The following is a 25454-nucleotide window of genomic DNA, read 5'->3' as shown; positions in this document are numbered from 1 at the left end:
ATTGCAGCTCAGAATATTTATTTACAAAAAGATTATTCTGTTTTTATTGTGTATCCTACTACTTTGCATGCTTATGTCTATTTTCTGCCAGATATCCTTGTATGTAGCTAGGCATGTAGCTATGCATGCGAATAGGCTTGCTTTCTCTTCAAAGACAGCAGATGCATATAGAATGAAATTAAAAAGTCTTAGACCTTCTTTTGCTGTGCGTGCGCAGGCAAATCTGAAACAGTGTTTATATGTACCATAGAGATATGAAAATAATGAAAAGTACTCTTATTACTATGCTTATACTGAGCGTGCTGCACGCTGAACATGACAGAGACCACCACAGGCACCCTTCAAGGCTTGGGATAGATGACAGTAGGCATGCTTCGAGGTGGGCTTCAGAACACCATAGACATAACAGCAACCTACCAAGAAATGAAGAGGAAGAGTTTAATGAAGATAGGGCCTCAGACATGCATGGCCCATACATGCGGGAGTGTTTGCCAGAGGAAGTTATTAAAAGGCTCCAGACGCACATTAGACAAGAGGGCACACTTTCAAATCTTCACAGATCAAAGGACCATTGCATACAAAGCTACTTCACAGAAAGAGCTGCCCATCCACACGGTAGAGGAAGCGTATATCCAAGACACAGACGCAGAGTGCGCAGCCCAGACAGCGAGCCATACAGAGAAGGGTACAACCACCGGCACGGGGATGGAGAAGACATGGTCTGTAAGTATCCCTCCAGAAAAGACCATAATGGCAGGTGCACATCACCTTCAGATAGAAACAGCGATGAAAATAGCAGCTATCGCCCTCCGCATGATAATGACGCTCCTCCAACGATCTCATACAGCATGCGTGATATCCTAAATAAGGTGCAAGATAAGTATGAGTCGCTACCGCAGACGGTTTTAAATAATGTGAAAAACAAATTCATGGGGCCAAAGTCGCCGCAGTCTCAGTATGATGCAGAACCCGATATGCAAAATACAAGTGGCTCGAACAACTTCAACTCATACCCAAACAATGGTAGTGGGTATACCTCAGATAGATATGAAGACACTGCGTCCGGCCCAATGTACTGCTCGCTCCGGTCTAATAAAATTGTCCCATATATTGTCTCGTACGGTCCCCCAGATGAGAAGAAGATGCGAAAATTTTCCAACTTTCCAAAGCAAGGCGTTCCAAGCGAGGACAAAAACAGCAACAATCCACTGAAGAAACTTAACGTGACAGACACTATTCTTGTAAGCCCGCTTACTCTCTCCGCACTATCAGACATGGTTACACAAGCACAGAGAGAGACCACATCAACCCAAATCACCCACATATCCATCAGTGACATACCTATCATTCGGGTAAGCGAGGAGCATCTTCTTCACCCCATGTGCACAGAAGGCACTCTCTGCCTTCTAGACAATAAGTGCATGTACACTTCCTCTGAACAGTGCGAAAGCAAGAATATATGTGCGCCTCCGACTGTCAAAAGCTTTATTAAGTCAATTCCGCATTCTGGCAGATACGAAAAAACTCCTCTTATTGTGTATAATGCGCAGAAGCAGGAGTTTAGCATAGAAAAAATATTTGTAAGAAACCAAAAAGTCACACCGCATAATATAGAGTACACCAGCATAGAAACCTCCCTTCTAGAGAACTCGCCTGTTTCGGAAAGCACAATCAAAACCATACAGAGCGCAATCATGGAGGCACAGGGATATTCGCGTGGGCGAGAAAGGCCTCCGCAGAACATCTTTCTGATTGAGTCAAACAATACCCGCGGCTTCATCATATTTCTTATCATAAAACAGATTCTGGAGGACAGCGAGCACCATCAGATTTCTGAGCAGGTAAAGGCACAAATGCGAGATGTATACATGCAAATATTCCGCAATGAAATACGGGTTGATCAGGTGTCTAATGTGGTAATGAAAGACATTGACATGGTGATATCTGTTTTAAACACAGCAAACCCCACACAAGGGCAGTATTTCAACAGAGACAGGTATAACCCAAATCCCCCATACAGCGGGCATTCAGGCGACTATCCCCAGAATAACGATCCAAATAGGCCTTCGCATGGTGGGTACTATCCAAATGGTTCCCAGATGCAGAATAGTCCAGGTAGAAATGACTACAACCAGGATTCAGGTCCGCATGAATATAATAGAAACCAGTACTATGACAGCCACAGAAATAACTCTGCCAACAACGGGTATAACCCTAATAATGATTATAGAAACAACCAAGAATCCCCGAACAGCTACAGACCAGCGGGCGACTATAACCAGAATAATAATTACAGCCCAAATAACTATAATCATAATGGCTACAATAGATAACTGCGCAGCCTGCCTAATTGGTTGTTAAGATAGGTACAAAGCAACTTTTTTTTAATTCCTCTTAGAATACCTTATATATTTTCTTTCTTTATACACTGCTATTTCGTGTACATGCCGCCTTCTCCAGGCTGTTACTTTGTATATTATGCCAATACAACACTATCATGCTGTTCTACCCCTCTGCAAACTAAGATTAATACCTCATCCTATCTTATTTTTATTCTTCCTGTGCCCTTCTGCACCTCTGTTAATATGCTGTCCTTCGTGTCTTGTGCACGTGTGAATAATGTCTTATTTCGACTATTCAAATAAATCTTTATATTTATAATGCCTGCTTATACACTCTATGCATAGCTGCAAACAAAATATTTCTCAAAATGTGCGCATAAAGACTAATCTGCTTTATTTCTGTCTAGCTATACATAAATCCATCACTGCCCTGTCTCTGCCTGCAGCAGCATCTTTTTATGTGAGCCCTAAAGTTTTATATAACTTTAGTGTCTCTTATTATGTGATGCACAGAGACATAAATGGGCAAGGCCCACAGATAGAAAGCCTGGCCTAGCTAGATAATTCGCATAGAACAAAAATCTTTATTTGACGGTTTTCTTGTTTACTAGCGATATATACGAAATTTGGGCCATTGTTGCCCAAGATACTCAAGTTGTGCATATTTTAGTGATATTACAATACACACGTATGGTCTGCGCTATCTGCCTACCATGGCCAGATAAAGCACTACGTTGAATTCTGCAGGAACGTGAGTTGCCCGTGAATAACTGCCACCTGCTCAAAACATGGGTTGTAGTGAAGTGCAGTGATAGGGCAGTCGCTGCTGTGGGTGAAAATGGGCGCGCCCTTTGTTTCTGGAATTGTAGCCATTGAGATCTCATTTGGGCCTGTTGCATATATAAATGATCGGCTGTCTTGCGAGAAGCAGCCTGCTGTGCTGTTTTCGCTTGGGAGATGCATGGTTATGTCTCCGCTGAGCCCGTCTGCAATTCTGAAGCCATCTTTCTGCACCAATGCAAAACCAAACCCGTCCGGTGAGAAATGCACATCGCTGTATCCTTCTATTTCTATCCTTTTTGTTTTATAAGGCCCTCCCATATAAGACCGCACATCAAACAAGCACATCTCTTTCCTCTCCTCAAACAGCGCCATAAACACCCGGCCGTCTGGAGAGTACTTGATCAGGGGTCTTCCTTGCACTGGTATCTTTGCATGCGGGTTTTTTTCCCGGGCATCCCAGATATACGCCTCGTTGTGCGCCACAGATATTGTGTTTCTGAACATCAAGGAGGTTGAAATGCTGTATACTTGCGAGGTGTGCGCTGCAAAGAGAGCAGTGCACTCGCCCTTCTCCAGGTTTAGCACACGCATATCTTTCTCAACCGTGTGTACTAAAGTGTTGTGATCTATAAAATCAACCAGAAATGATTTTTCGTTTGGCGTTTCCACAGACGAATATCTCTTGTTTCTTACTGCGTCGTGGAAGACCAAATGGCCGGAGTCCAGCGCGCACGCAAGTATCTCTCCGTTTGGGGAGTAGGCTGAGTCTTGAATGGTGCCCTCCATTTCCTCTGTTAAGTATGAGATAAGCTCTGGGCCCTTTGCACTGTGCATGGTATTACTACGCACGAATTTTTTTTATATATGAAGGAAATTAATTACGCAACGGACGGAGGGATAGAGCTAGACTCGCCAATGGTGATTAAAGCAAAGAAAGCGCTAATGACCAACAACGGAGAAAAGCTGACTCACTCTGGCGAGTGGCCACTGCTGCTGAAGGGCCTGGAGGACATGAACATAAAGTCTCTGAAATACACCCCAACTTCATACGGATACAGCCCGCTGGAAAGGCCTCTGAATATCTACTTGGAGTATGGTGTGATAAACTTGGACAAGCCATGCAACCCATCATCTCACGAAATTGTATCATGGATAAAAAACATTCTTCGGTGCGAAAAAACCGGGCATTCTGGAACACTCGACCCCATGGTTTCGGGCTGCCTGCCTGTGTGTCTAAACAAGGCCACGCGAATAGCAAAGTGCCAGCAGGATGCAGGAAAGGAGTATGTGGGGGTGGTCAAGTTTGACGAGGGCATAACAAAAGAGATGTTCATAAAAACACTGAATCTTTATGTTGGCCCACTGTTGCAGAGGCCCCCTGAGCAGTGCGCTGTGAAGAGGAATCTTAGAATTAGAAAAGTCATTGAGGTAGAGTATCTTGACTTTGATGAGGAGAAGCAGCTAGGAATGTTCCGAGTTGCATGCGAGGCAGGAACTTACATTCGATCACTGTGCACGCACCTAGGCCTGCATATGGGAGTTAAGTCGGAGATGGTGGATCTGCGAAGAACAAGAAGCGGAGCTGTCCACGAGGACTCTCTGGTCACCATGCACGATGTCCTTGACTCCATGCACCTGCACCAGACCAAAATGGACGAGTCATATTTGCGTGCAGTGGTGAAGCCTCTGGAGTCTCTTCTTGTTGGATACCCCAGAATTATTATAAAAGACAGCTGCATCAACTCAATCTGCTTTGGAGGGCAGCTCACTGCAAAGGGAGTCCTTCGATACGGAGACTTTGATCACAAAGACACAATTGTGCTTGTCTCGCCAAAGGGAGAGGCAGTTGCTTTGGCAACAGCTCTAGTCACGTCTCCCCAGCTAAGCATGATGGACCATGGTATTGTATGCAAGACCAAGAGAGTTATTATGAACAAAGACACATACCAGAAGCAGTGGAAGCTTGGGCCACAGACCCATAAGAAGAGCGAAAACGCAGCAGTAGAAGAAGCAGCCAGCAAGCCCGCAAGCGAAAAGAAGCCACTCCAGAAAGAAGAAGTGCAGAACAAGAGGAAGCACCAGGAGGAGAAAACTTCAGAGCTTAAGAAACAGAAAAAAGCATTTTCATAGGGGGCTGACACCTCTTAGTAATAAATAAAGCAGTTTATTAGAAAGAAATGCGTAATGGGATTCTATATATAAACGATAATTATTTTTTTAACGAATGTTCGAACTAAAAATAGGAAAAAGCAGCATAGACCCAAAGGAAGAAAAGACAACTGATGAGAAGTGCACATTTTCGTTCTTTAAGAAGCTTCTAGAAGGCCTGCACGAAATTGTAAAGCAGCTAGAGATGAAAGTGACGACAGAAGGGATCTACATCCAGGCCATGGACAGCATGCAGGTAAGCATGCTAGACATTTTCCTCAAAAGCACCGCATTTGAGAGCTTTAGGTGTGACAAGAACCTTGTGCTGGGAATACCACTCTCCTTTATTCTCAAGGTTTTCAGAAGCATGCCTGTAGAGGACAACCTCTCTGTGCTTCTATCCGCGAACGACGAGGCAACAGACCTGCACATTGTCTGCGAGGACGAAGGAAAGCGGTACAGCTATCACATTAACCTAGTTGATGTGGGCAGTGATCAGTACACTTTCCCAAGCGTGGAGTACTCTGCAGTTATCTCTTTCATGTCTCCGGAGTTTCAGAAGGTGGTTAAGACGCTCGGGGCCTTTGGTGAGGTTTTAAAAATCACAGCAACCGAGAAGGGGTTTGTGTTTGAGCAGCGGTCAGAGTTTGGAAACACAGAAGTGTCGTTTATGATCAAGGATGTTCAGGAGAACACAGAAAACAAGGACTTCTCCATTGAGATAAAGGAAAGTGCAGAGCTCTCCATACCATACAAGTACGTCTCGCTTTTTAGCAAGTTTGGAACTCTGGGGGCAAAGATCACTCTCAGCATGGCAATGGGCATGCCTGTGTATCTTACCTCAGTTATGAATGTTGGATATCTTCGCTACTATATTGCACCAAGGGACGACGAATAGTAATATTACTGCAGGAAATAAACTACATGCCTTTTATTCTGGATTTTTATATAAAAACACATGTAAAGTTGGTGTTTTGCTGGGAAGCAGCGTGATAAACCCTGCTATGTTCTCTAAAGTCCCAGGTGCTCTTGCGCAAACATGGAAAATCATTGGCACTTTTTTGTAGAAGCCTACGTGCTGCACTTGAATGTGCTCTTTCTCTCGTGTTTCAGGATCCATCATGAAAAGAGCCTGTTGGTCAAATGTTACAGTGCTGTTTGTCTTGTTCATATAGTACGGCTTAATGGGTATCTGTATAATCTCGTCGTACAGATTATCTGTTTCTTTAAACGAAATAAAGTACCCTTTCCCGTGAATGATTTTTTCTAGCGTATGCTCTGGAGTGCACGGAGTGCCAGTAGACTGCGTTCCAAGACTGCGCATGATTTCATTAGAGACAAGCTGCGATTTATGCAAGTCTTGCTCTCCAGAAATGTTTTTTGTGCTGTCATCTGCACTCTGCTGCGTGTGATCTGCACTAGACACAGCGCTAGAAACACTTTCTCTGCCTTCTCTTATGCAGTCTGGGCTATCTTCTATAAAACACCCGTTTATGGCTTCATCGCTAAATTGGGCTAGATCACTCTTAGATCCGTTTTCCCCAAGTATGGCAGAGAGATCTTCCCTTCCTTCGCTGCCTAGCAAGTCATCTGCTTCATTATTCTCTGAGGTCACCTTGTTGATTTTATGCACTAGCGCGCTTATAAACTTCTTGGTGTTTATGGTTGTAAATGCGGACAGCAGTGTTTTCACGTCGCTGGGTATGTTGTACGTCCACGCGAAGGGCGCACTCTTACTTACATCCACTGTAATATGTGTAGCATTGTTTTTTCTCACCTTCAGGCTGTACATGCAGACATACGTATGCTTTTTTGGCAGCATGTCTACACCTCTTTCCCACACCCGAATATAGAGGTCTTTGTATGTGCTTGGATCACACAGCACCAGTGTATTCCATCCGTGGCTCGTCATAATATCCTTCACATAGCCATACACGCTTACAACAGCATTTTCTTTGGATGCTCCAGATATCATTCCAGGCCCTATTGATATTTGCTGAATAAAGTGCCTGCGAATAGTGTCCAAAATTTTCCAATCATCCAGACTGCTTACATACGCGCTCTCTGCACAGGAAAAGTACGGCACAGGATTCACCTGCCCCTTGCAGACGTCAAAAAAGAAGCACCCGTGCTTTCTGTCAATCAGCAGGCGCGTGCCGCCGTTTGTGTTTTTTACAGTTAGCCTTGTTATTTTGATAACTGTTTGGTTCTCTATGATGTACTTGGGAAAACACTCAGGGTCTGACATAAATAGAAGCACTGGCACATGCTTTTCACTGTGCTCGTCCACTATGTTCAAAACCATCTGGTAGTCAGATCCTGTTGTTTTTCTAAGCGGCGTGTGTGTCAACAGAAGCCCGAATACGCACGAGTTGGCACCTGGCTGTAGGTCTTTAATGTACGTTCTATTATCCATACAGTTTTCTATTTTATTTTTTCATAATATTTTCATTGTTTAAGCTTCTGCAGAAGCCAGAAGTATAAAGAGCACAGATCAAAGGATGCAAGAAAATGAAAAATTGAATATTTCTATATTTGTTCTCCAAAAATAATATTGATCGTTCTGCAAAATATAAATAAGGCGCAAAAAGGGCTAAACACAGATGAAAAGAGGATACCTTCTATTGAATGTTATAGGATCAGTGCTATGCACTAGAGTAGACTTAACTCAGAATGCATATACAGGTAGCGATCTCTATATTGATGTTTTAAAAAAGAATCTTCCTATAGACTGCTATGCGCAGCTAAAGCTTGATATTGAGGACACTGTCTCGCTTAGATACTCAAAAAAGCACTTAGACTACTTTGACTTTATAGACAAGTCCCCAGAAAAGGTTGGCAGTGAGTCGTGGTATGTAGAGACCCAGAGAATCAGCTCATTTGACGCTCTTGTGTGGATTCCTACAATACTGCAGGAGTACTCCAACAGCCCCAACAACAAGCTGTCTGGCGAGGCTAATATAAAAAAGACTCTCGATGAACTAAAAGAAAGAATAGTTGAAGCCCAGAAGAACTACTGGACTGGATATTTCCTGGTCTCTGCAATGAACTCTCCAGACTTTGCACAGAGACTGCAGGTCAAAGATAAAGAAATCCTAGTGGTAAGTGAGGACACAGATGCATTTAAGACGTTTATATTGAATGCAGGGAATGTTTTAAGCAGGCAGATTCTTGATGCAGGCATACTCAAGAGCAGGCAGGAGTTCTTGCAGAACTGGAAAATGATTGATGTGCGTGACTGGACACTTGAGCTGCATAAATATTTTATAGGGGATATTAATAAGAGCGGTGGAATGATGTATTTAGAGAATTCTCTAGAAAAGCCCGAGATTGTAGAGGTGTTTAAGATGTTTATTCAGTATAAAAGAACCCCAAAGCTTGTGCGAGAGGTGGTTATGTCAGAATACAACAAAGAAAAGGCCTTGAACAGAGGATCTTTACTAGCAGTAAAGAACAAGCCCTTCCCCCTAAGTCTATCGGATCTGAAGAGCAAGTCTCTAGATGATAAGCCTAAGGCCAAAGATACACCCGAAGAAGTCATATTCAGCTTGCTTCCTTCTGTTCAGCGCGAGCAACCAGAGATAAAAACTAACCTACCTGTTATTATTGAGGCTGAAAGAGAGGATAGTGTAGATGATATGAGTATAGCAGATTCACGTGCAAAGAGACCTCAAAGAAACATCCGCTCTAATAGAGAATCTCGAATAAGCAGCATGAGTTTGAATACAGAACTACAGGATAACAGCGAATTACTAAGCAAAGAGCCCCGAGAGATCAGTGTGGGTTTACATCACAAGTACCCGATAGTAATTGAAACTGATAACAGTTTGCGCACGGAGTCTGCGCTTGATGTTGCTGATGATGTATTCCTTAGCCGCGCTTCTACGCCTTCTGTAACAATAGACTCTTCCAAAGTGGGCGACAATTCCAAGAAAGCAAAGGACAAGGAGGGGAAAAGAAACTGGTTCCAGAGAGCACTGCACATAGGAAAAGACAAGAAGTCTGAAAAAAATGAAGTTCCCAGCACAAAGAGCACTGAAGTAGAGCAAACTTCCGACAACTTAGCTGAGATGAAGCGCGCTGCACCAGGAAGTCAGAACTTTATAGACCCAAATGTCTTACATGCATTAAGAAACAAGCAGCTGCTTAGCCCAATATCTGAAAACTATGATGTAAATAATCAGCAAAATGTGAATGATTCTACTGGATACATTCCAGGCACAGGCCTGCCCAATAGTGATTTGCGCGAGCTGAATACAAGAGGTGCTACCCCAGAGCTGTTATCTATGGAATGCTTCTCTGTTCCCCACAGTTCAAATGTTTTTATAAAAGAGAACACGGATACTGCTAATAACGATAGTGTTGCGATAAATTCTCAGGAGCCTATTACTGATAGCATGAATTCTGACTGGAAAAAGCAAGAATTTGATAAACTCAAAGATCTTGAATCTATTAAGATGGTTGCTGATATAGAAAAAATGTATGGCCTAGGAAACAAGAACCCACAAGAAAACACAAGCATGCCAAATAAGCAAGTGCTAACCGAGCAAGTGGCAACTGAGCAAGTGGCAGACAAGAAAGTGGCAAATGATCCAACCCCTCTGATAAACGATAAGGCCAAGACGTCAGCAGACTCTATAAAGCATGAAGCCTAGGTTCATTAGGATACACTTTCTTATATAAAACAATGAGAAGCTCCACAAAAGAGAACTCTTCTATCGATATAAGATTGCTTGCTGTTATCCCTGCAAACATATAACCTGAAGTATGCCTAACCTATTATGGCTTAAGAAAATATTATGGTTCATGTATAATAAAGGATCTTATAAATCACTCTGCTTTCTAACTTTGATTTTCGTCTATTCTGCGGTACATATATGTTTTTTCTGTTTGCACACTGCGGCTCCTTGGTTCAGAAATCTGCTGGTGGTTGCATAGAAGTCGATAAGAGAGAGAGTATTGCTTAAGAATGATTTGTTAGCTGATGGTTTAGGTGTGTAACTATTTGTTCTTGCCTTTATGGCATTGGCTGTTGTTATCTTCTTAGTTTGGTCAAGGCTGATTGTGTTCATCGTATGTTAACTGTTAGTCCCTGAGAACAAATAAATTAAATTTACAGTTTTAACTTTCTGCGAGTTTCTATGCTTCTTTCTTTTCTCTCCAATTCTGTATTGATGGTGAATACCATACACACTATTTTTGAATGCTTTTTGTGCACTATTTTATAGTACATGCTTTCTTTGTACACGCGTGCTTTGTTCTCTTATATTATGCTCTTATACTATGCTCTTATACTCTATGCGATGTATTAAGTGTACTTTTTTTAATATTTATTCTATTTTCTCAGTTGTATAAAAACAAACTCTATAAGTTCTGTGCATAGAAATAGTTGTATGAAGATGTTTATTTTTATTTTAAGCAGAGGAGCATAGGAAAATCAAGAATATGCAAAAACCAAAGACCCTGCATTCCACAACCGCAGAGAGTATGGAATAAAGGAAATATGCATAAGGCGTAGTGCATGATCTAGCACGAACGCAGCTAAATGTGCGGTATATGAAAAAACAACAAACGACAATGTTTGTTAGAACAGCGTGCTATTAGTCAATTGGTTTATTAATTTAGACCTAAGTGTAAAACTAAACCAGCCAAGGCACTTTACTTTTAATAGAGACTAAAGTTTAGCAATTCTATCTTCTAAGAAATAAAGTAGACCATCTGGAGTGTGTACAGAAAACACAAAATCTTCTTCCTCTTTGGCTGAGAGAGTAACCTGTTCATTATATAAGCGAGTTTGAGTAGAACATTTAATTTATGAATTTCATTAAGCATCCTAACTAATAATGCTATCCATACTGCATGCTTTTTTCTCTACCATGAAAGCATGAAATTCTCTTTCCGGGTCAGCAATATAGATGGATGCTGGAAATATCCTTCTAGTTTTGTCTATTGGCTAACCCACTACAAGGAGCTTTACTTTTTTCATTAAGGCAGAAATCATAGTGATTTGATAATAATATATACTTTTATTTCCATGTTTTATCAATAAGATTTAGCTCTTAGGGTATCACACTGATTTACAGCTGTTTGGAGGTCTATAAATAAAAGACGAGAAATAAGCTATATTCAATTTAGTATAACTAAGTCTAATATTTCAAGAAGAAAAAAATAGCTGAAACCATAAGAAACCAACATGTATAAGGCATAGAAATTCGGCAGTAAATTTAGAGCCAACTAAAGCACAGAAATTTAGATACAGCCACATATCTCAAGAGAGCATCTAAAAAAACTAGCATAACTAGAGCGAATTTCAAATAGTGCAACACATTACAGACAGATTTGGCTATCCTACTGTGCTGTGCCTTTCATATTACCTCTTCATTCTAGTAAGATATATTGTATCATGCGGTATTCTCTGTGTGCAGCAGTATGCCTATTTTTTCTTTGATGTGATTTGAGCTATATCCAGCACATTGCTAGGGAAATAATTTAAATTAAATAGGAGTCTTTATTTATTTTCATATGGACAATCAACGAAACACAATTATACTATCTGGAAACCTTCCAATTCATTGCAGAGACGGAAACATTGGATTCTACGCACCCTCTTACTCTTCTGTTGGGGCATCTATTTTGTACGGCATGGGTCCTGAAAAAAGAAAGCATACTACCTTTATTGGAATACCCCACCCAGAGGGAATGCCCGCATACAAAACAGTGCAGCCAACGGAGTTTAAGTTTATGCCGGTTAAAACAAGCAAGCGGCCTATGGACTTGGTATTTTCGCAGCATCTGTCGCAGGCATGCCATCACTCGCTAGGAAAGAGCGCGCTGTATCCTCAAGACCTGGAGGACTCATACAATGACTATCTTGGGTTCAACCAAGAGTTTTTGGCAGTTCTGAAACAAGTATACACCCACGAGGACACAGTCGTAATTCTGGGAAAGCATCTTCTAATGCTGCCTGGCCTTATCCGGAAGGAGTTTCCGCTGGCCAAGATCATTCTAGTGTACCTGTGCCCGTTCCCAGCATACGAGCTATTCAGCTGCATACCATATTCAAAGGAGATTCTTCTTTCAATGTTGATGTGCGACAGGCTGGAGCTTCAAAGTGCAGACTACCTTGAAAACTTCATTTCGACTGCATTCCTCTTAGTAAATGCCCAGACAAAGGAAATAACAGAAAAAAACCTAGAGATGATTAGAGGAAACTCAAGTCTTGTGTTTGTGGATAGAGAGGCTGAAGCGCAGAAAAGCAAGCAGGACAGTCATATGCTGCCCTATGAAGAGGACAAAAAGGATATGCTTTCAATGCTGACCACATCATACAGAACATCATTTTTAGACATTGAGGATGGCAGGCTGACAGAGGAAATTGGGGTCAATGATGGTGACGAGCAGGCGGTGAAAGAGTATCTGGACGACACTATGCCCACTGTGGCGCGCCTATCCAAGGAGGAAGTCCACAAAACATATGTGGTCTATGTGGAAAACTCTAGAGTGCTAGTGTCTGTCACACCAAAGCATGCGCCTTCTGGCTATATAGCAGAAGTGCTTGCCAGCAAACAATGCACGGAGATTCTAGAAAAAATAAAAGAGACAAAAAAGGATAGAAAGCTTGTGATTGTGGCAGAAACAACAAGGAAGATTGGGGCGCCTGCGCACAACCTTCTTTCTGTGCTGAAGTATCTTAAAAGAAATCCAAATAGCAAGGTGGATTTTATCAGATGTGTGGTGTACGGAGAGAGTGTTGCATTTCATAGCACGGAGCTGTCAGGCCTGGCAGAGACAATTGCCTCGCAGCACCCCACCCGGTTTACAACAATCATCTTCCCGTCAACATACCTGTACTTCGCACTGCTGAAACTGGCAGATGTTTGCATTGTTGGATCTCCAACAGACTCTATGTCACTGGTGGCCTCAGAGTACATATGCAGCAATCCCCAGGGAAGGCTTATTGCACCGTATTCCTCTGGCATTGCATTTAAGCACGCGCTGTACACGCTCAACTGCCCAAACATCACTGCAGAGGTGATTAAAAGTGCACTGGAGGACACAGCTAGAGAAATGGATGTGCTGGAGAGTATGGAGGAGTGGATGCACCATATGCACCGCACACTGCGAGTTTATGCCCCAATTGTGGAAGAGGAGAATCACAAAGTGCCAAAGCATCTTTTGAAAGACATTTTGACAGAGCAGGAGAGCATAAGAAGCGCATATCTTCAATCAGAAACAAGATCAATCTTTTTAGATTATGATGGAACCATGGCAGAGATAGTTCCAAACCCAAGAGATGCAAAGCCAACAGAAGAAATACTGGACATTCTGCACACGCTATCCCAGGACAAAAAAAACAGCGTGTTTATAGTGACAGGCAGAGGCCGAGAGGAGGCGGAGGAGTGGTTTGGCCACCTTGACATCCAGATATATGCAGAGCATGGAACGTATAAAAAAGAAAATGGAGCATGGAGAGAAATACCATGTGATATTTCTTGGAAGCCGGCGGCAATCAAGATAATTGAAGAATATGTAAGCTACACGCCTGGGTCATCCATAGAGGTGAAGAATACATGCGTGGTCTTCCACTGCAAGGACCATGGAAAGTGGTGTGCCAATGCTTTGCAGAGAATACTAGGAACCCGCGCAAGAATTGTTACAGGCAAGAACATTGTTGAGGTGCGTCCTAAGTGCGTGGACAAAGGATCCTGTATTGAAAAAGAGCCGCGCTCCACTGAATTTACGCTGTGTGCAGGAGATGACGCAACAGATGAGGACATGTTTATGGTTCTTCTGAATACGCCTGGAGCGTACACTGTGTGTGTAGGAGACAGAATTTCGTGCGCCTCCCTGCGCGCGCAGGCCCCAAAAGACCTTCGTGAATTCTTAAAGAGTCTCTATCAATAAAATATACAATGATGTTTTTCGTTTTAGAGTGGCCTTAGGCTATTTAAGAAAAATAGCTGCTGTGAAGTATCTGGCTCTTCTTGCAGAAGCTCTAAGTATGGTTTCTAAGATGTGGTTCCAAACAGAATGTATTTGTATACTAAAATTCCCACAAATAGCAGAGCACACATTAGCAAACAGAATTACTAAACCTTGAGAAGTAGAAGAACATTAAAAATAAACCCTCCATGGCATCCTGCGCAGCAGCGCAAAAGGAAAATACAAGTGTGCTTTCTTTACAGGGAAGGGCAGTGCCTCTGCAAAAAAATAAAACTAAATGCGGATTTTGGGCTATGAATATAAATGCGAAAAGACTTTGGTAGCTTAAAAAAATGAACAAGGCACAGGATGTATTATTAACATATGGAGAGGTGAAGAATCTTCTGAAGAAGTGTCAAACAAGTAAAAAGTGTACAGAGATAGAGACTATGAAGTATGCAGTGAAGTCAGTAATCAGTGCACCGCATGCACCAGTAGAGTTGAAGGAAAAGCTGCTTTCTTTCGGTATTACAGAGTTTGAGGCTGTGCAGCTTCTCAATGCGCCGCCAAAAAAAATACTCGATCTTTACGTAATAGTGGAGGAGCTGGAGGAGCGGCTGACAGAGGAGTCTATAGGCGAAATAATTGCTCTTCTTCTTCCATATGCAGAATAGAATATTTTATCTTTATGGAGAAGTACAAGGAGTCACACAAGACCGAAAAGAGAAAAAGAGACATCGATGACAGGAAGACCGTGACAACTGCGCTGGACAAAAAAACTCTAGAAATATTGGAAAAGCTTCTAAAGCAGGGCATGCTTCTTAAAATGCACGGAGCTGTGAGCGTGGGAAAGGAGGCGTGCATTTATCTTGCAACTGCCTCGCCTAGCATATGGAGCAAGCTTTGTAAAAAGGAGGAAGTCACGGATACAAGGCCTATAGTAGTGGTGATAAAGATATACAAGACTTCTACAATGGTATTTAAGGATCGCGAGCGATATGTGCTTGGAGAAAGAAGGTTTCGGCAGTATCCGCGGGGGAATTCGCGAAAGCTTGTGAAGATTTGGGCTGAAAAGGAGGTTCGAAATCTGAACCGACTGCAAAAGGCAGGAATACCATCCCCAAGACCACTTTTTCTTCGAAGAAACATTCTTATTATGACAATGATTGGGGACAGCGTGCAGATGCAGAAATCAATAAAGATAGATGCGGACAGCAAGCCTGCAGATGCAGTGTCTGAATGCAACTCAGATGACGAGCTTTCTGGAGAAACCTTACGCAGAAGCGGGTACAGTGATGAAAGCAGCAGCTCAAAAAGCGATAAAACTGAAAGCCTCATCTTTACAAGCAATGAAGAGGAAAAAAACCTCTGCCCAACCACGGATGATGAAAGCAGTGAGGATGGCTTGGCAGACATCAGCATAACAACGAGCGGCAGCCTTTCAGCCAGCACAGAGGACAGAAAGAGTGTGCAGGAGATCAAGGATAGTATGATCGAGGACATCGATGGCAAAACCGAATATTTCGTGCCAGAAGGGGCTCTGACCAGCAGTGAAGAGCATGAAGAGTGCAGCGAAAGCATGTCTTCAGACTCTAAAAATCGTGAAGACAGGCCTGACATAGAAAACAGCAGCCTGCCTAGCGACTGCTCAGAGGAAGAGAGTGTGTCTTGCAAAGAAGAGAGTGAAGAGAGTCTCTATGAGACTGTAGACTGCGGAAGCATAGGGGGAATTGCGCCTAATTTGAAAAACGCAGGTCTTCGGGGAGAAAGGCTGCAGGATGCATATAGCCAGGTCTGCCAGCTGATTAAAAAGCTCTACAATGAAAGTGGGCTGGTGCATGCAGATCTTTCTGAGTACAACATGCTGTACTGGCGGGATACTGTCTATATTATAGACGTAAGTCAGAGTGTTGAGAGAGACCACCCGAATGCAAATGAGTTTCTTAGAATGGACATCAGGAACGTAAACAACTATTTTTCTCGGCTTGGCGCAGAGGTGAAGGACAGCTATCAGATGTTCAGAGAGCTGGTTGGAAGCGAAAGCATACTTAAGTCGCCAACCCCCGAAATAGAAGGAGATGCCGGTGCTGCTGAGGCAGAAGGGTTGCAGAACATGCGTATACTTGTGCGCTCCACAAGGGAGAGAGAGCAGCCGGCTGTTCTGTCGCAGAGTGAGAAGAAGGCTCGAAGAAAAGAAGTAAAAGAGGAAAAGAGAAAGGAGAGAGAAAACAAAATTTCAAAGAAAGATAAAAAGATGCTCAGCAGGAAGACACGAATACTGAGAAAGAGCAAGAATAAATAATTAAATTAAATTTCGCCATGATAAAAAATTTGTGCTTATGACTGTATTAGTTGATACATATAGTGTTCCAGCGCATGCAATCATGTCCCAGCTCTACAAATCCATCTGCTACGAGGTTCGGATAGAGGAGGTTCTGGGAAGGTCGTATAATGCACCTAGGGAAGGCAAGAAGTATGTGTTATTGGAGGATATAAGCCCCAAAATACTTATTGCAATGCGGGATGTGGAGAGTGTGGTGTATGTATTCCACCGAGAGATGCTAGACGAGAAAGAGTACAAAATGATCAAGTACTACACAAACGAGCTAGTGTACGTAGAGGGTGGCACTATCAAAATTGTTAATAAAAAAACCAAAAAGAGGGAAACATACGAAGTAGAGCGAATTGTGGATGCAGCAACCCATAAAGTTACCCACAAAATAAAAAAGAGCGCAAAAGAGCCAGAGAAGCAGACAAAAAGCTCGCTTCTGTCTAAAGAGCAGGCCCAGAGCAAAGACGCTTCGCTTCCTTATATCCGAGCCCAGGGGCAGGAAGAGGTGTATTTCCCAGACGAGGAAGAGGAGCTAAGTGAAGACTTAGAACTATCAGAAGAAGAAATGTAGCAATAAAATTTTCTCTGTTTCTCTATTTTTTACAATGACACTTACGCCAGAGCAGAAATACACGCTAATTTCGCGGAGCCTAGAAGAGGTGCTGGGAGGGGACAAGCTGCAGAGCATTTTGAAAACAAGAGACTTAAAGGTGTACTGGGGAACAGCACCAACAGGAAAGATCCACATAGGGTATTTTGTTCCAATTGCAAAAATTGCAGACTTCCTGCGAGCTGGGTGCGAGGTGACCATTCTGATAGCAGACCTGCACGCTGCGCTTGATAATCTGAAGGCCCCAATTGACCTTATTGAGAAAAGGGCTGAGTACTACGAGGTTGTGATTAAGGCCATGCTTGTCAGCGTGGAAGCGCCCATTGAGAAAATTCGATTTGTTCGAGGAACTGAGTACCAGTACAACAAGGAGTATGTGCTGGACATGCACAAACTTTCCATGGTGGTCTCTGTTAACGATGCAAAGAGAGCAGGCTCTGAGGTGGTGAAGCAGACAGACAATCCTCTGCTGAGCGGTCTTGTATATCCAGGAATGCAGGCCCTTGACGAGCAGTATCTGGGTGTGGATGCGCAGTTTGGAGGAGTTGACCAGAGGAAAATATTTATATATGCAGAGGATGTGATGCCTAAGCTTGGGTATGAGAAAAGAATTCACCTGATGAATCAGATGGTTCCCAGTCTATCCGACGGAAAGATGAGCAGCAGCGATGCGCAGTCAAAAATAGGGCTTGAGGACACAAATGCACAGATCAAAAAGAAGGTGCTGGCGGCTTTCTGCGAGGAGAGAAACATTCAGCAAAATCCTGTTCTTACATTTATTGGCAAGTTTGTCTTCAATACTTTCCTGCGCGGTCCTGCTCCAGAATTCAAGGTTGTGATTAAGAAGCTTGATGCTGTGCGCACATATGAGAGCTTAGAGAAGCTTGCAGGAGATTTTGCAGAGGGAGTTATTCATCCACTCGATCTTAAGGCATCTCTTGTAGACTATTTAGTGGACCTAATATCTCCAGTGAGGGAAGTGATCCAAAAGCACCCAGAGCTAATAGCCAATGCATATCCGCTCCCAGTGAAGAAAAAGATAGTTAAAGTGAGAAAAGAAGAGAAAGCCCGGGGTAAAAAGGAAGAAAGCACATGCAATGAGAATGAAGTGCAGGAGAAATAGGCGCGCACAGATACTTGCCTTATAAGGCAGTGCCATGAAAGTACAACTTCTAAGCATTGGTATTTGCAAAGCGCAGCACATTCCGAATAAATGCAGAAGAATAAATATTCTTGTCTACATACTATAATATTTTTAGCACACACAGCATACACTGTATCTACAGCACCCCTGATAGCTGGATGTTCAAGGCGTAAACGCACAGGCTCATAATAGCGTATGCAAATTACATATCATGGAAAGACACCTTTAAAGACAGTGATTGCCAAGAAAAGGTTATCTATATCGGGTATTTATTTGCAAATATTTATTTTTGTATGAATCCCTTTGAGTCTGTAAAGAGTGGATATGTAGACCCAGATGTTCTATCGTGTTTTTCACTAGTCCAGAAGAAAGACGTAAACACGCGGTGCAAAGCACTGCAGCGGATTGTAAACAGTCTGGACACGCTGTCAGCCGATTGTGTTGCACAGTGTCTCTATGACACAATGCCTGTTCTATGCAAAAATGCACAGGAGCCAATTCCAACGTATGTGTCAACGATTTTTCTGTCTATTCTGAAAAACAGCTCTCGGCCGCTCCAGAACAGCAGTGCCAGCCACTGGGTGCATATGTTTCTTGACCACCCGCACAAGGTTGGATACAAAGTGATCAAGCACCTCAGCAAAAGCCAGGCCCTTGTGCCGCTTCTTGCCTTCTATAACAGAACAGCGTGTGTTGAGATGTATATAAAAAGCAAACTTGTTGAGAGCGCAGTCGAGAAGACTGTAGATGTGAGCATAGAAATGATTAAAAAAGCCAAAACAGGCTCGGAGATAGGCAGACTTGCGAAGCTGCTGTGCTCTCTAGAAGAAAAGCAGCAGCTGAGCAGTGAAATAAAAGAAGCTGCGCTATGCGCTGCATCTGCTGCACAAGGAGCTCCAGAGAGATGGAAAGTGTTTGCAGCAGTTAATGCTGGATACACTGTGAAGGATGTGATAAAAGACAGCTCTAAGATGGAAGACGAGGCCTTTCTGGCGATTGTTTCCTCAGAGCGGTTTAGAAAGGAAGTGAGCGAATATGGTCCTGCTCTTTTTGTGGAGGGCTGCGCAAATCTACCTGCTATTCTCTTTTCTGTTCTTCTTGAGATAACAAACAACAGAAAGCTGATTCTCAAAAAGATGTTCCAGAGCAACACTTCTGGCTTCGAGCATATAAAGATAGAGAAGAGTGATTTTCCATATCTGAATACTATAGACTGCTATAACCGAGTGAACGAAGCTCTGCAGGCACACCCTATACATAGCACAAAGGTATACGAAGAGCTCACATTCAGAGAGCGCATTATTCGAGCCGACATGGCTGGGGAAAAAATAGAAGACATTAGCAGAGAAATGATATCCCAAATAAGCATTGGATTTCTTAAGAAGGAGGGCATCTTTGAGGAGGGCGTGCGGGTTCTTCCGCGGTTTTTCTTCAAGGATCAGGAAGAGCTGGGAAAGGAAGAGCATATATATGTGGCTACCGAGCACCCTTCGCTTACCACTCGCCAAACTATAGATCTTATGTTTAAGTACAAGCTCTTTATTGAAAAGATACTGAGAGGTCTGCCTGATGATCTGATGGTGTATCTTATGAGCAAGATTGAGAGCGAGCCTATGGATGTGATTCAGGAGGTATATGAGCTTGTGCGGGATAAAATAGAGCAAAAGTACGCAATGAAGCTGCTGGGCCGCATATACACCACAGCCCCCTATACCAAGGAGGACTTTACTAAGAAGTTTGTGCTAACTGAGGACATAGAGGAGAGCTATCTTATATACCTTATAGAAAAAGAGGCAATTGACGAAAACAGCGTGTATGAGTACATTATACAGGACGCAAATAGAAATGCAGCAGGAACAAATGACATATCTGATGAATGCATTGAGCTCACTGAAGTCATAGAGGGCGCAGAGACAAAGCAGCCCTGCAGTGCATATCTCTTTGTGCATGCGTTCTCTAAGTGGAAGAGTACTCTTACACGGCTTAAAAATGCAAAGCTATCTGGCTTCTTGCAAAGCATTCTTGAAATACAAAGCATCCTGCCAGCAGCAGCAGAGATTGAAGAGAGCTTTGGAAGCATCCGCGTGGATGGCCTTGTTGGAAGGGTTGTTGATGCAATGCGGTTTTGGAAGGATGTCTCACAAAAAAGAGTTCCATCACAAATAGCCACTCTAATAAGCCAAGCCGAAGAGGACACAACAGAGCCTTCTACTGAGAAGAGCGCACTGGCCAAGGACATTATTGAGGCATATGTGCAGACTCTCTTTGGAAATACCGTTGAAAGTAATGTGGAGGACAAGCTGGCAGATGTTACGCTAGACAGTCTGCCAAGCAGAAATAGAGGTGCGTTGGTCTATTTGCTTCTGCGAATTGAAAAAAGCACAGGGAAAGAGACACTCAATCTCAGCTTTAAAGAAGCACAGCGCATTCACTGCAGAGTTCTGTCCCTTGCCATACAGAATAGCACTTCTTTCCAGGGAATTGAAGACATAGACTTTTCTCTTGTAAACCAAGAAGATCTTCGCCATATGCAGCCGTATCTGGAGAGACATCCAGAGAAAGCAGCAGTGTACATTAAGAGCGACCGTGCGTGGGCTGGAGAAGCAGGAGAGCACAGAAGTGAGGCCTACCGCCCAATTCTCAAAAGCATTGCCAAGCACTACGCAAACTCTGTTCTTAATGTGTACAGTATGTCAAAGGTGGAGGAGGGTGCGATTGATGCAGAGATATTCTACATGCTTTTTGACATACCAGCAATAGGTAATATAAAGAACATGGATGCATACGAGTGGCGTCTTTTCCTATCTATCTGCAGCGAGATTCGAACTATTGAGCTGTCCTCTTTGATATCTGCCATGGTGCGCGCGGAGTGCAAGTGGCTCTCCTTTTTAATCTCAAGCGAGGCAAACGCGCTTGATCTTCTTGGACTTTTTGCCAGAAGCTTCCCTGTACTTCTTCGACTCTTCTTCAAAAGCAGCAGAAATACGAAGCGGGTTCAGAGATACTTTGTGCAGAACGTAACCCCAAGGCTGATCCGGGACGAGGCCAGCCGTCCTTTGCAGGGAGTGGAGATTAGAATGAAGACAATAGCAGAGATCCACATCATGGTTGTTGTATACAAGATAGAGGAGTCTGAGCTTGAGGTGAACATCAACTTCCCAAAGGACTATCCGCTAAGCATACCAGAAGTAAAAATTATTCGATGCGTGGGAGTAAAAAAGCAGAGGCTACAGAGACTTCTTTTGAGGATCCAGATGCTGATGGCAGAGCACTGCAGAGTGGGAGAGGCCTTGGTCCTCTGGAAGCTTGCGCTGGACAAGGCGGTGGATGAGGTTGAAGAGTGCGGCATCTGCTTCTTTATGGTGAACGAGGTGTCAAAGAGCTTCCCAGATACAACATGCTCAAAGTGCAGTAACCAGTTCCACGGCCTTTGCCTGAAAACCTGGCTGCAGAGAAGCAAGAACCAGTGCCCTATTTGCAGAGAGGAAATCTCATCTTAAAATAAAAATCAGAAGAATACGTATATAGAGTTTAGGTGCTATCCTATTGGCATGTCCTTTTTTCTAAACAATATTGTCTCGGATAAGATGTTTGAAGACCTGCTGAACGATAAGCGCATTCTTTTAGTCAGATTTGGATATGCAGAAGAAAAGGAGTGCCAGCGAATAGACCGCATGCTGTCTGAGCTGAATGGGATGGTTTGCAGATATTTTGCAATTGCTGCATACGAAACCAAGGACGTGGCAGACGCACTGCGCAGAAAGTACAAAATCTCAGAGGACACGCGCCATGTGCTTGTGTTCTTTTCAAAGCGCGCGCCCATCTATGTTTCTTTCTGCAAACGGCCAAACTTCCAGGTTTCAGAAACAATTCCGGGGACAGACGAAATGCTGTCTCTTTTAATTATGGTTCACCAGGGGATCTTCCATAATAAGAAAATAATCAATGTGTATGGCACATACTTTGAAAGCAAAAAATACCAGAGCGCGCAGAAGGAGGAGTTTCTTACATAGTATCCGCTGCTCCTGCGCCGAGAGAAGTACTGCAGACATTAGTAAATGGATTCTTTATTTAGATGAGCTCTTCTTTTTTATTTATGAAGTGGACAGAGTATACACTCAAGACAGCAAAGACAGCATACAGATTTGAGACAAAAATCCAGAAGTGCGGGCGGGTTCGCCAGCACGTTGTTGCTGTTCTGGAGAAAAGCATTGTTTTTATGGAGGAGACTGGCGAGATGATAAAGTATCCCACTAAGAGGATAAAGAGCTGCGGGTTTCTCTCTGAAGGCGTTATATACTGCGAGGAAAATAGTACCCAGCTTCTATACATAACGCATCCGTATGAGACAGTTCACGCATACTCTCAACTGTATGTGCCATTTGAGATTGTTGCTGCACATAAAGACAGATTTATACTGCAATATGAAAAATATAAGAAAACATATCTCCGCATATACAAATGGACGCCTCCATATTCAGACTATGGTTTCTCTTTACAAGTGCAGGAGCCTGTAATGGGTGCTCACGTTGAGGGCCTGCGATATGCAATGTGGCAGGAAGACAGAATTGTAATAGGATCTCTAAGCAGGCGCTCAAAAGAGATGCAGATCAAGCAGGAGCTGGTGTATGTGCCTGTTTCCAAGAAAGTGGAAAGTGTTGTGCCTATTAAAATGAAGCGAGGCATGTACTTTTTAGTAAATGGGCAGGAGGTCGTAAGCGAATATGGGCTTGTGTTTAATTTGGCGGCCCACTTGCAGGACACACTGCCAAGATACATCACAGACCAGGCAATTGCACAGATTAAGGTGGTTAGGAAGGGAGTGTACACTATAAAAGAGATTTCCAACTTTTTCCGATACGCTGAGACAGGACAGAGGCTTTTTGGAACAATCATGCCATCGTATAACATGCATAAAGTGCTAAAGGTGTACTTCTCAACGCCAGAGGCATCTATGCACAAGCTGATATCGCATGAGATTGCTACACTTCCACGGAGACTGGTTGAGAAGATGTCTGTGTATTTAGAGCGGGTAGCACACATTATTAGATGTGTTGGCAGTATACAGACACCTCTATTTCGCGACATAGCCAAGCGAAACAAAAAGACCAACAGAAAGAGAGCCTACATGTTCTGGATGCTGGGATCACAGTCAGTTCCCAAGACTGCTATTATGTACGAGCTGTTTTCGTACAACGAAAACCTTATCTATAAGTCGAAGAACCTAGGGTACAGCCTTTTGAAAAACGATCAGAGCATAGAGAACCAGGAGAGCTTTAGCATGGCTGACAGGTATGTTGCGCACACGCTGGACGATCCAGAGCACATTCAAAGTGTTCCGCTGCGCCTGCGAAATACAAGTGTGATTGAAGAGTGCAAGCGTCTTCTATCTGGGCACCAGATTGGCGACTTTATGTTTGATGTGTACGACACAGAGAACCGGCGGAAGAAGGCGTTTGTCTTTTCAATTATAGCCTCAATTGGGCGCGGCATGTTTCTCCTGAACAGAAACAGCCATATCAATGTGTTTCAAGTCCCCGAAATGAAGGTATTTTTGAAAAAGAATAACCACGTGGTGTCCATTACAGACCTGGATGAATGCGACAGCATGTGGCCTGCGTTTCACTTCTCTGTGGCCACTGCGCTCTCGATTCCAAATAGGCCGTTTATCTCCACAAGCCATATTGATGTGATGACGCCAAGAGCGCTGATGGCCCTCGCAGGTGCGATCTTTGGGTTTGGCCTGAAGACAAATGTGTGCCAGAGCAACCTAACAATTGGAGAGAAGCTGAATCTCTCGCGGTCTCTTATTCTGTCTCTCTCAAAAAGCCATGACAGTCTCCTGATTGCAGCCACAATTCTAGGGAACTCTTTTATTGTCAAGGGAACTGGAAACAAGGACCACGCAAACATTATATGGTTTAACATGCACTCCGCCACCTCTCCCAGCCACCTTCTGATGTGGAGTGTGCTGTCTCTTGGAGTGCTATATATGGGGCACGATGATCTTTTTGCCAAAAAGTCTCTTATTGAGTACATGCAAAGAAAAGGTCCCATAGCCATAGGCAATGCACAGACAAAAAAGGAGTACTATGACAAATACCACAGAGCAGCAGCTGCCTTCTCCTTTGCATATATCATGCTTGGAACACACAGCCGAGAGTATATTAGACTGCCCGACCGAACTTGTGAAATCATTGTGAATGGCCTAGTGCACATGCGAAGCGGATGGGAGAAGATATCGTGCCTGCTGGAAGAGAGCCGCACGCACTCCATGCCCCTAAACAGATTCTACTCTTCGCTCATGATCTTGCTCGTTCTGGGAAATGGTGCTGCGGATTATAAAAGCGTTTTGAGCGAGGCACTTACTGAAAACCTGCCAATTGAGGAGGCATACAGCATTGCAGGAAGAATTTTTGCGCATGGAATTCTGCAGATCCCGGAAGAAGGGAAAAAGCCGTCTGCAAAGTTTGTTGATGACATCACAAACCTTCTGTACAAAATAGAAAGAAACGGAAGCGTGCACTCAATTATACTAGATTACACACTGCTAGCCTGCTGCCTGGTTCTAAACTCAACAGGAGATCTTTGCATTCTAGGAACATGCAAAAGAATGCTTGAGTCTTTGAAGTGTGTGGAAGCGTTGGATAAAATCATAGACTTCAGCCCGTTTTCGGGAACATATAGAGAGCAGTACGGAATGCGCTATGGGCGCATCCAGCACATAAAAATGTGTCTAGGCCTTCTTGTTCCTGGATGCGGATCCATGCGCCTGTCTTCCTCGCAGGAGTCGGTTGCGTTTATAGTGACAAGCTTCTACCCAGAGTTCCCTCTTACGCCCGAAGACCAGGACGCATTCCAAGTCATCCGGCACTTCTATCTGCTTTCCTTGGTACCTATTGAGGATAAGAATAAGATCACATTAAATGAGGCCTTTTCCAGCGGGATTGGAGAGGATCTAAAGAATGCAAGTCTGGTGGACAAGAAAGCCGCAGTGGACATTATAACCTCGTTCTTTGAGAAAAACCCTCTCAAAACCTTTGACTCCAATCGCATTGAAGTTCTTATAACGAGCCTCTACAGTGATCTGCTATAAACTCCTGTGCGCTCTAGTTTGTTGAGTCAAGTGCGCAAACTGCATCATAATAAAACAACAATATACATAGTATTTCT

The 25454-nt window shown here is 43.3% G+C and overlaps 14 protein-coding genes across 14 annotated transcripts; 12 read left to right on the top strand and 2 right to left on the bottom strand.

The window, feature by feature from the left end:
• Nucleotides 1-284: 284 nt before the first annotated feature.
• NESG_00178 (uncharacterized protein) lies at nucleotides 285-2333 on the top strand (the record flags this gene model as incomplete). Its single annotated transcript, XM_053047833.1, has 1 exon — nucleotides 285-2333. The coding sequence occupies one exon, from the start codon at nucleotides 285-287 to the stop codon at nucleotides 2331-2333; it is 2049 nt and encodes a 682-aa protein (XP_052905658.1).
• Nucleotides 2334-3071: 738 nt separating this feature from the next.
• On the bottom strand, nucleotides 3072-3959 carry NESG_00177 (uncharacterized protein; the record flags this gene model as incomplete). The annotated part of the gene is made up of 1 exon (XM_053047832.1): nucleotides 3072-3959. One exon carries the CDS (start codon nucleotides 3957-3959, stop codon nucleotides 3072-3074), a length of 888 nt encoding a protein of 295 aa, XP_052905657.1.
• Nucleotides 3960-3989: 30 nt separating this feature from the next.
• Nucleotides 3990-5255, top strand: NESG_00176 (uncharacterized protein; the record flags this gene model as incomplete). The annotated part of the gene is made up of 1 exon (XM_053047831.1): nucleotides 3990-5255. The coding sequence occupies one exon, from the start codon at nucleotides 3990-3992 to the stop codon at nucleotides 5253-5255; it is 1266 nt and encodes a 421-aa protein (XP_052905656.1).
• Nucleotides 5256-5349: 94 nt separating this feature from the next.
• Nucleotides 5350-6171, top strand: NESG_00175 (proliferating cell nuclear antigen (pcna); the record flags this gene model as incomplete). The annotated part of the gene is made up of 1 exon (XM_053047830.1): nucleotides 5350-6171. The coding sequence occupies one exon, from the start codon at nucleotides 5350-5352 to the stop codon at nucleotides 6169-6171; it is 822 nt and encodes a 273-aa protein (XP_052905655.1).
• A 33-nt stretch (nucleotides 6172-6204) lies between these two features.
• NESG_00174 (uncharacterized protein) lies at nucleotides 6205-7689 on the bottom strand (the record flags this gene model as incomplete). Its single annotated transcript, XM_053047829.1, has 1 exon — nucleotides 6205-7689. One exon carries the CDS (start codon nucleotides 7687-7689, stop codon nucleotides 6205-6207), a length of 1485 nt encoding a protein of 494 aa, XP_052905654.1.
• Nucleotides 7690-7876: 187 nt separating this feature from the next.
• NESG_00173 (uncharacterized protein) lies at nucleotides 7877-9928 on the top strand (the record flags this gene model as incomplete). The annotated part of the gene is made up of 1 exon (XM_053047828.1): nucleotides 7877-9928. One exon carries the CDS (start codon nucleotides 7877-7879, stop codon nucleotides 9926-9928), a length of 2052 nt encoding a protein of 683 aa, XP_052905653.1.
• A 1867-nt stretch (nucleotides 9929-11795) lies between these two features.
• On the top strand, nucleotides 11796-14177 carry NESG_00172 (uncharacterized protein; the record flags this gene model as incomplete). Its single annotated transcript, XM_053047827.1, has 1 exon — nucleotides 11796-14177. The coding sequence occupies one exon, from the start codon at nucleotides 11796-11798 to the stop codon at nucleotides 14175-14177; it is 2382 nt and encodes a 793-aa protein (XP_052905652.1).
• Nucleotides 14178-14548: 371 nt separating this feature from the next.
• On the top strand, nucleotides 14549-14869 carry NESG_00171 (uncharacterized protein; the record flags this gene model as incomplete). The annotated part of the gene is made up of 1 exon (XM_053047826.1): nucleotides 14549-14869. One exon carries the CDS (start codon nucleotides 14549-14551, stop codon nucleotides 14867-14869), a length of 321 nt encoding a protein of 106 aa, XP_052905651.1.
• A 14-nt stretch (nucleotides 14870-14883) lies between these two features.
• On the top strand, nucleotides 14884-16497 carry NESG_00170 (uncharacterized protein; the record flags this gene model as incomplete). Its single annotated transcript, XM_053047825.1, has 1 exon — nucleotides 14884-16497. One exon carries the CDS (start codon nucleotides 14884-14886, stop codon nucleotides 16495-16497), a length of 1614 nt encoding a protein of 537 aa, XP_052905650.1.
• Nucleotides 16498-16534: 37 nt separating this feature from the next.
• On the top strand, nucleotides 16535-17098 carry NESG_00169 (uncharacterized protein; the record flags this gene model as incomplete). Its single annotated transcript, XM_053047824.1, has 1 exon — nucleotides 16535-17098. One exon carries the CDS (start codon nucleotides 16535-16537, stop codon nucleotides 17096-17098), a length of 564 nt encoding a protein of 187 aa, XP_052905649.1.
• A 34-nt stretch (nucleotides 17099-17132) lies between these two features.
• NESG_00168 (uncharacterized protein) lies at nucleotides 17133-18260 on the top strand (the record flags this gene model as incomplete). Its single annotated transcript, XM_053047823.1, has 1 exon — nucleotides 17133-18260. The coding sequence occupies one exon, from the start codon at nucleotides 17133-17135 to the stop codon at nucleotides 18258-18260; it is 1128 nt and encodes a 375-aa protein (XP_052905648.1).
• Nucleotides 18261-18574: 314 nt separating this feature from the next.
• On the top strand, nucleotides 18575-21781 carry NESG_00167 (uncharacterized protein; the record flags this gene model as incomplete). The annotated part of the gene is made up of 1 exon (XM_053047822.1): nucleotides 18575-21781. The coding sequence occupies one exon, from the start codon at nucleotides 18575-18577 to the stop codon at nucleotides 21779-21781; it is 3207 nt and encodes a 1068-aa protein (XP_052905647.1).
• A 51-nt stretch (nucleotides 21782-21832) lies between these two features.
• Nucleotides 21833-22294, top strand: NESG_00166 (uncharacterized protein; the record flags this gene model as incomplete). The annotated part of the gene is made up of 1 exon (XM_053047821.1): nucleotides 21833-22294. One exon carries the CDS (start codon nucleotides 21833-21835, stop codon nucleotides 22292-22294), a length of 462 nt encoding a protein of 153 aa, XP_052905646.1.
• An 83-nt stretch (nucleotides 22295-22377) lies between these two features.
• Nucleotides 22378-25377, top strand: NESG_00165 (uncharacterized protein; the record flags this gene model as incomplete). The annotated part of the gene is made up of 1 exon (XM_053047820.1): nucleotides 22378-25377. The coding sequence occupies one exon, from the start codon at nucleotides 22378-22380 to the stop codon at nucleotides 25375-25377; it is 3000 nt and encodes a 999-aa protein (XP_052905645.1).
• Between the last annotated feature and the right edge of the window lie 77 nt (nucleotides 25378-25454).

This window comes from Nematocida ausubeli (assembly GCF_000738915.1).
Source record: "Nematocida ausubeli strain ERTm6 chromosome Unknown supercont2.1, whole genome shotgun sequence".
NCBI classification, from domain to species: Eukaryota; Fungi; Microsporidia; genus Nematocida; species Nematocida ausubeli.
The sequence above is the reverse complement of the archived record's forward strand: the minus strand, read 5'-3'. Positions and strand labels throughout refer to the sequence as shown.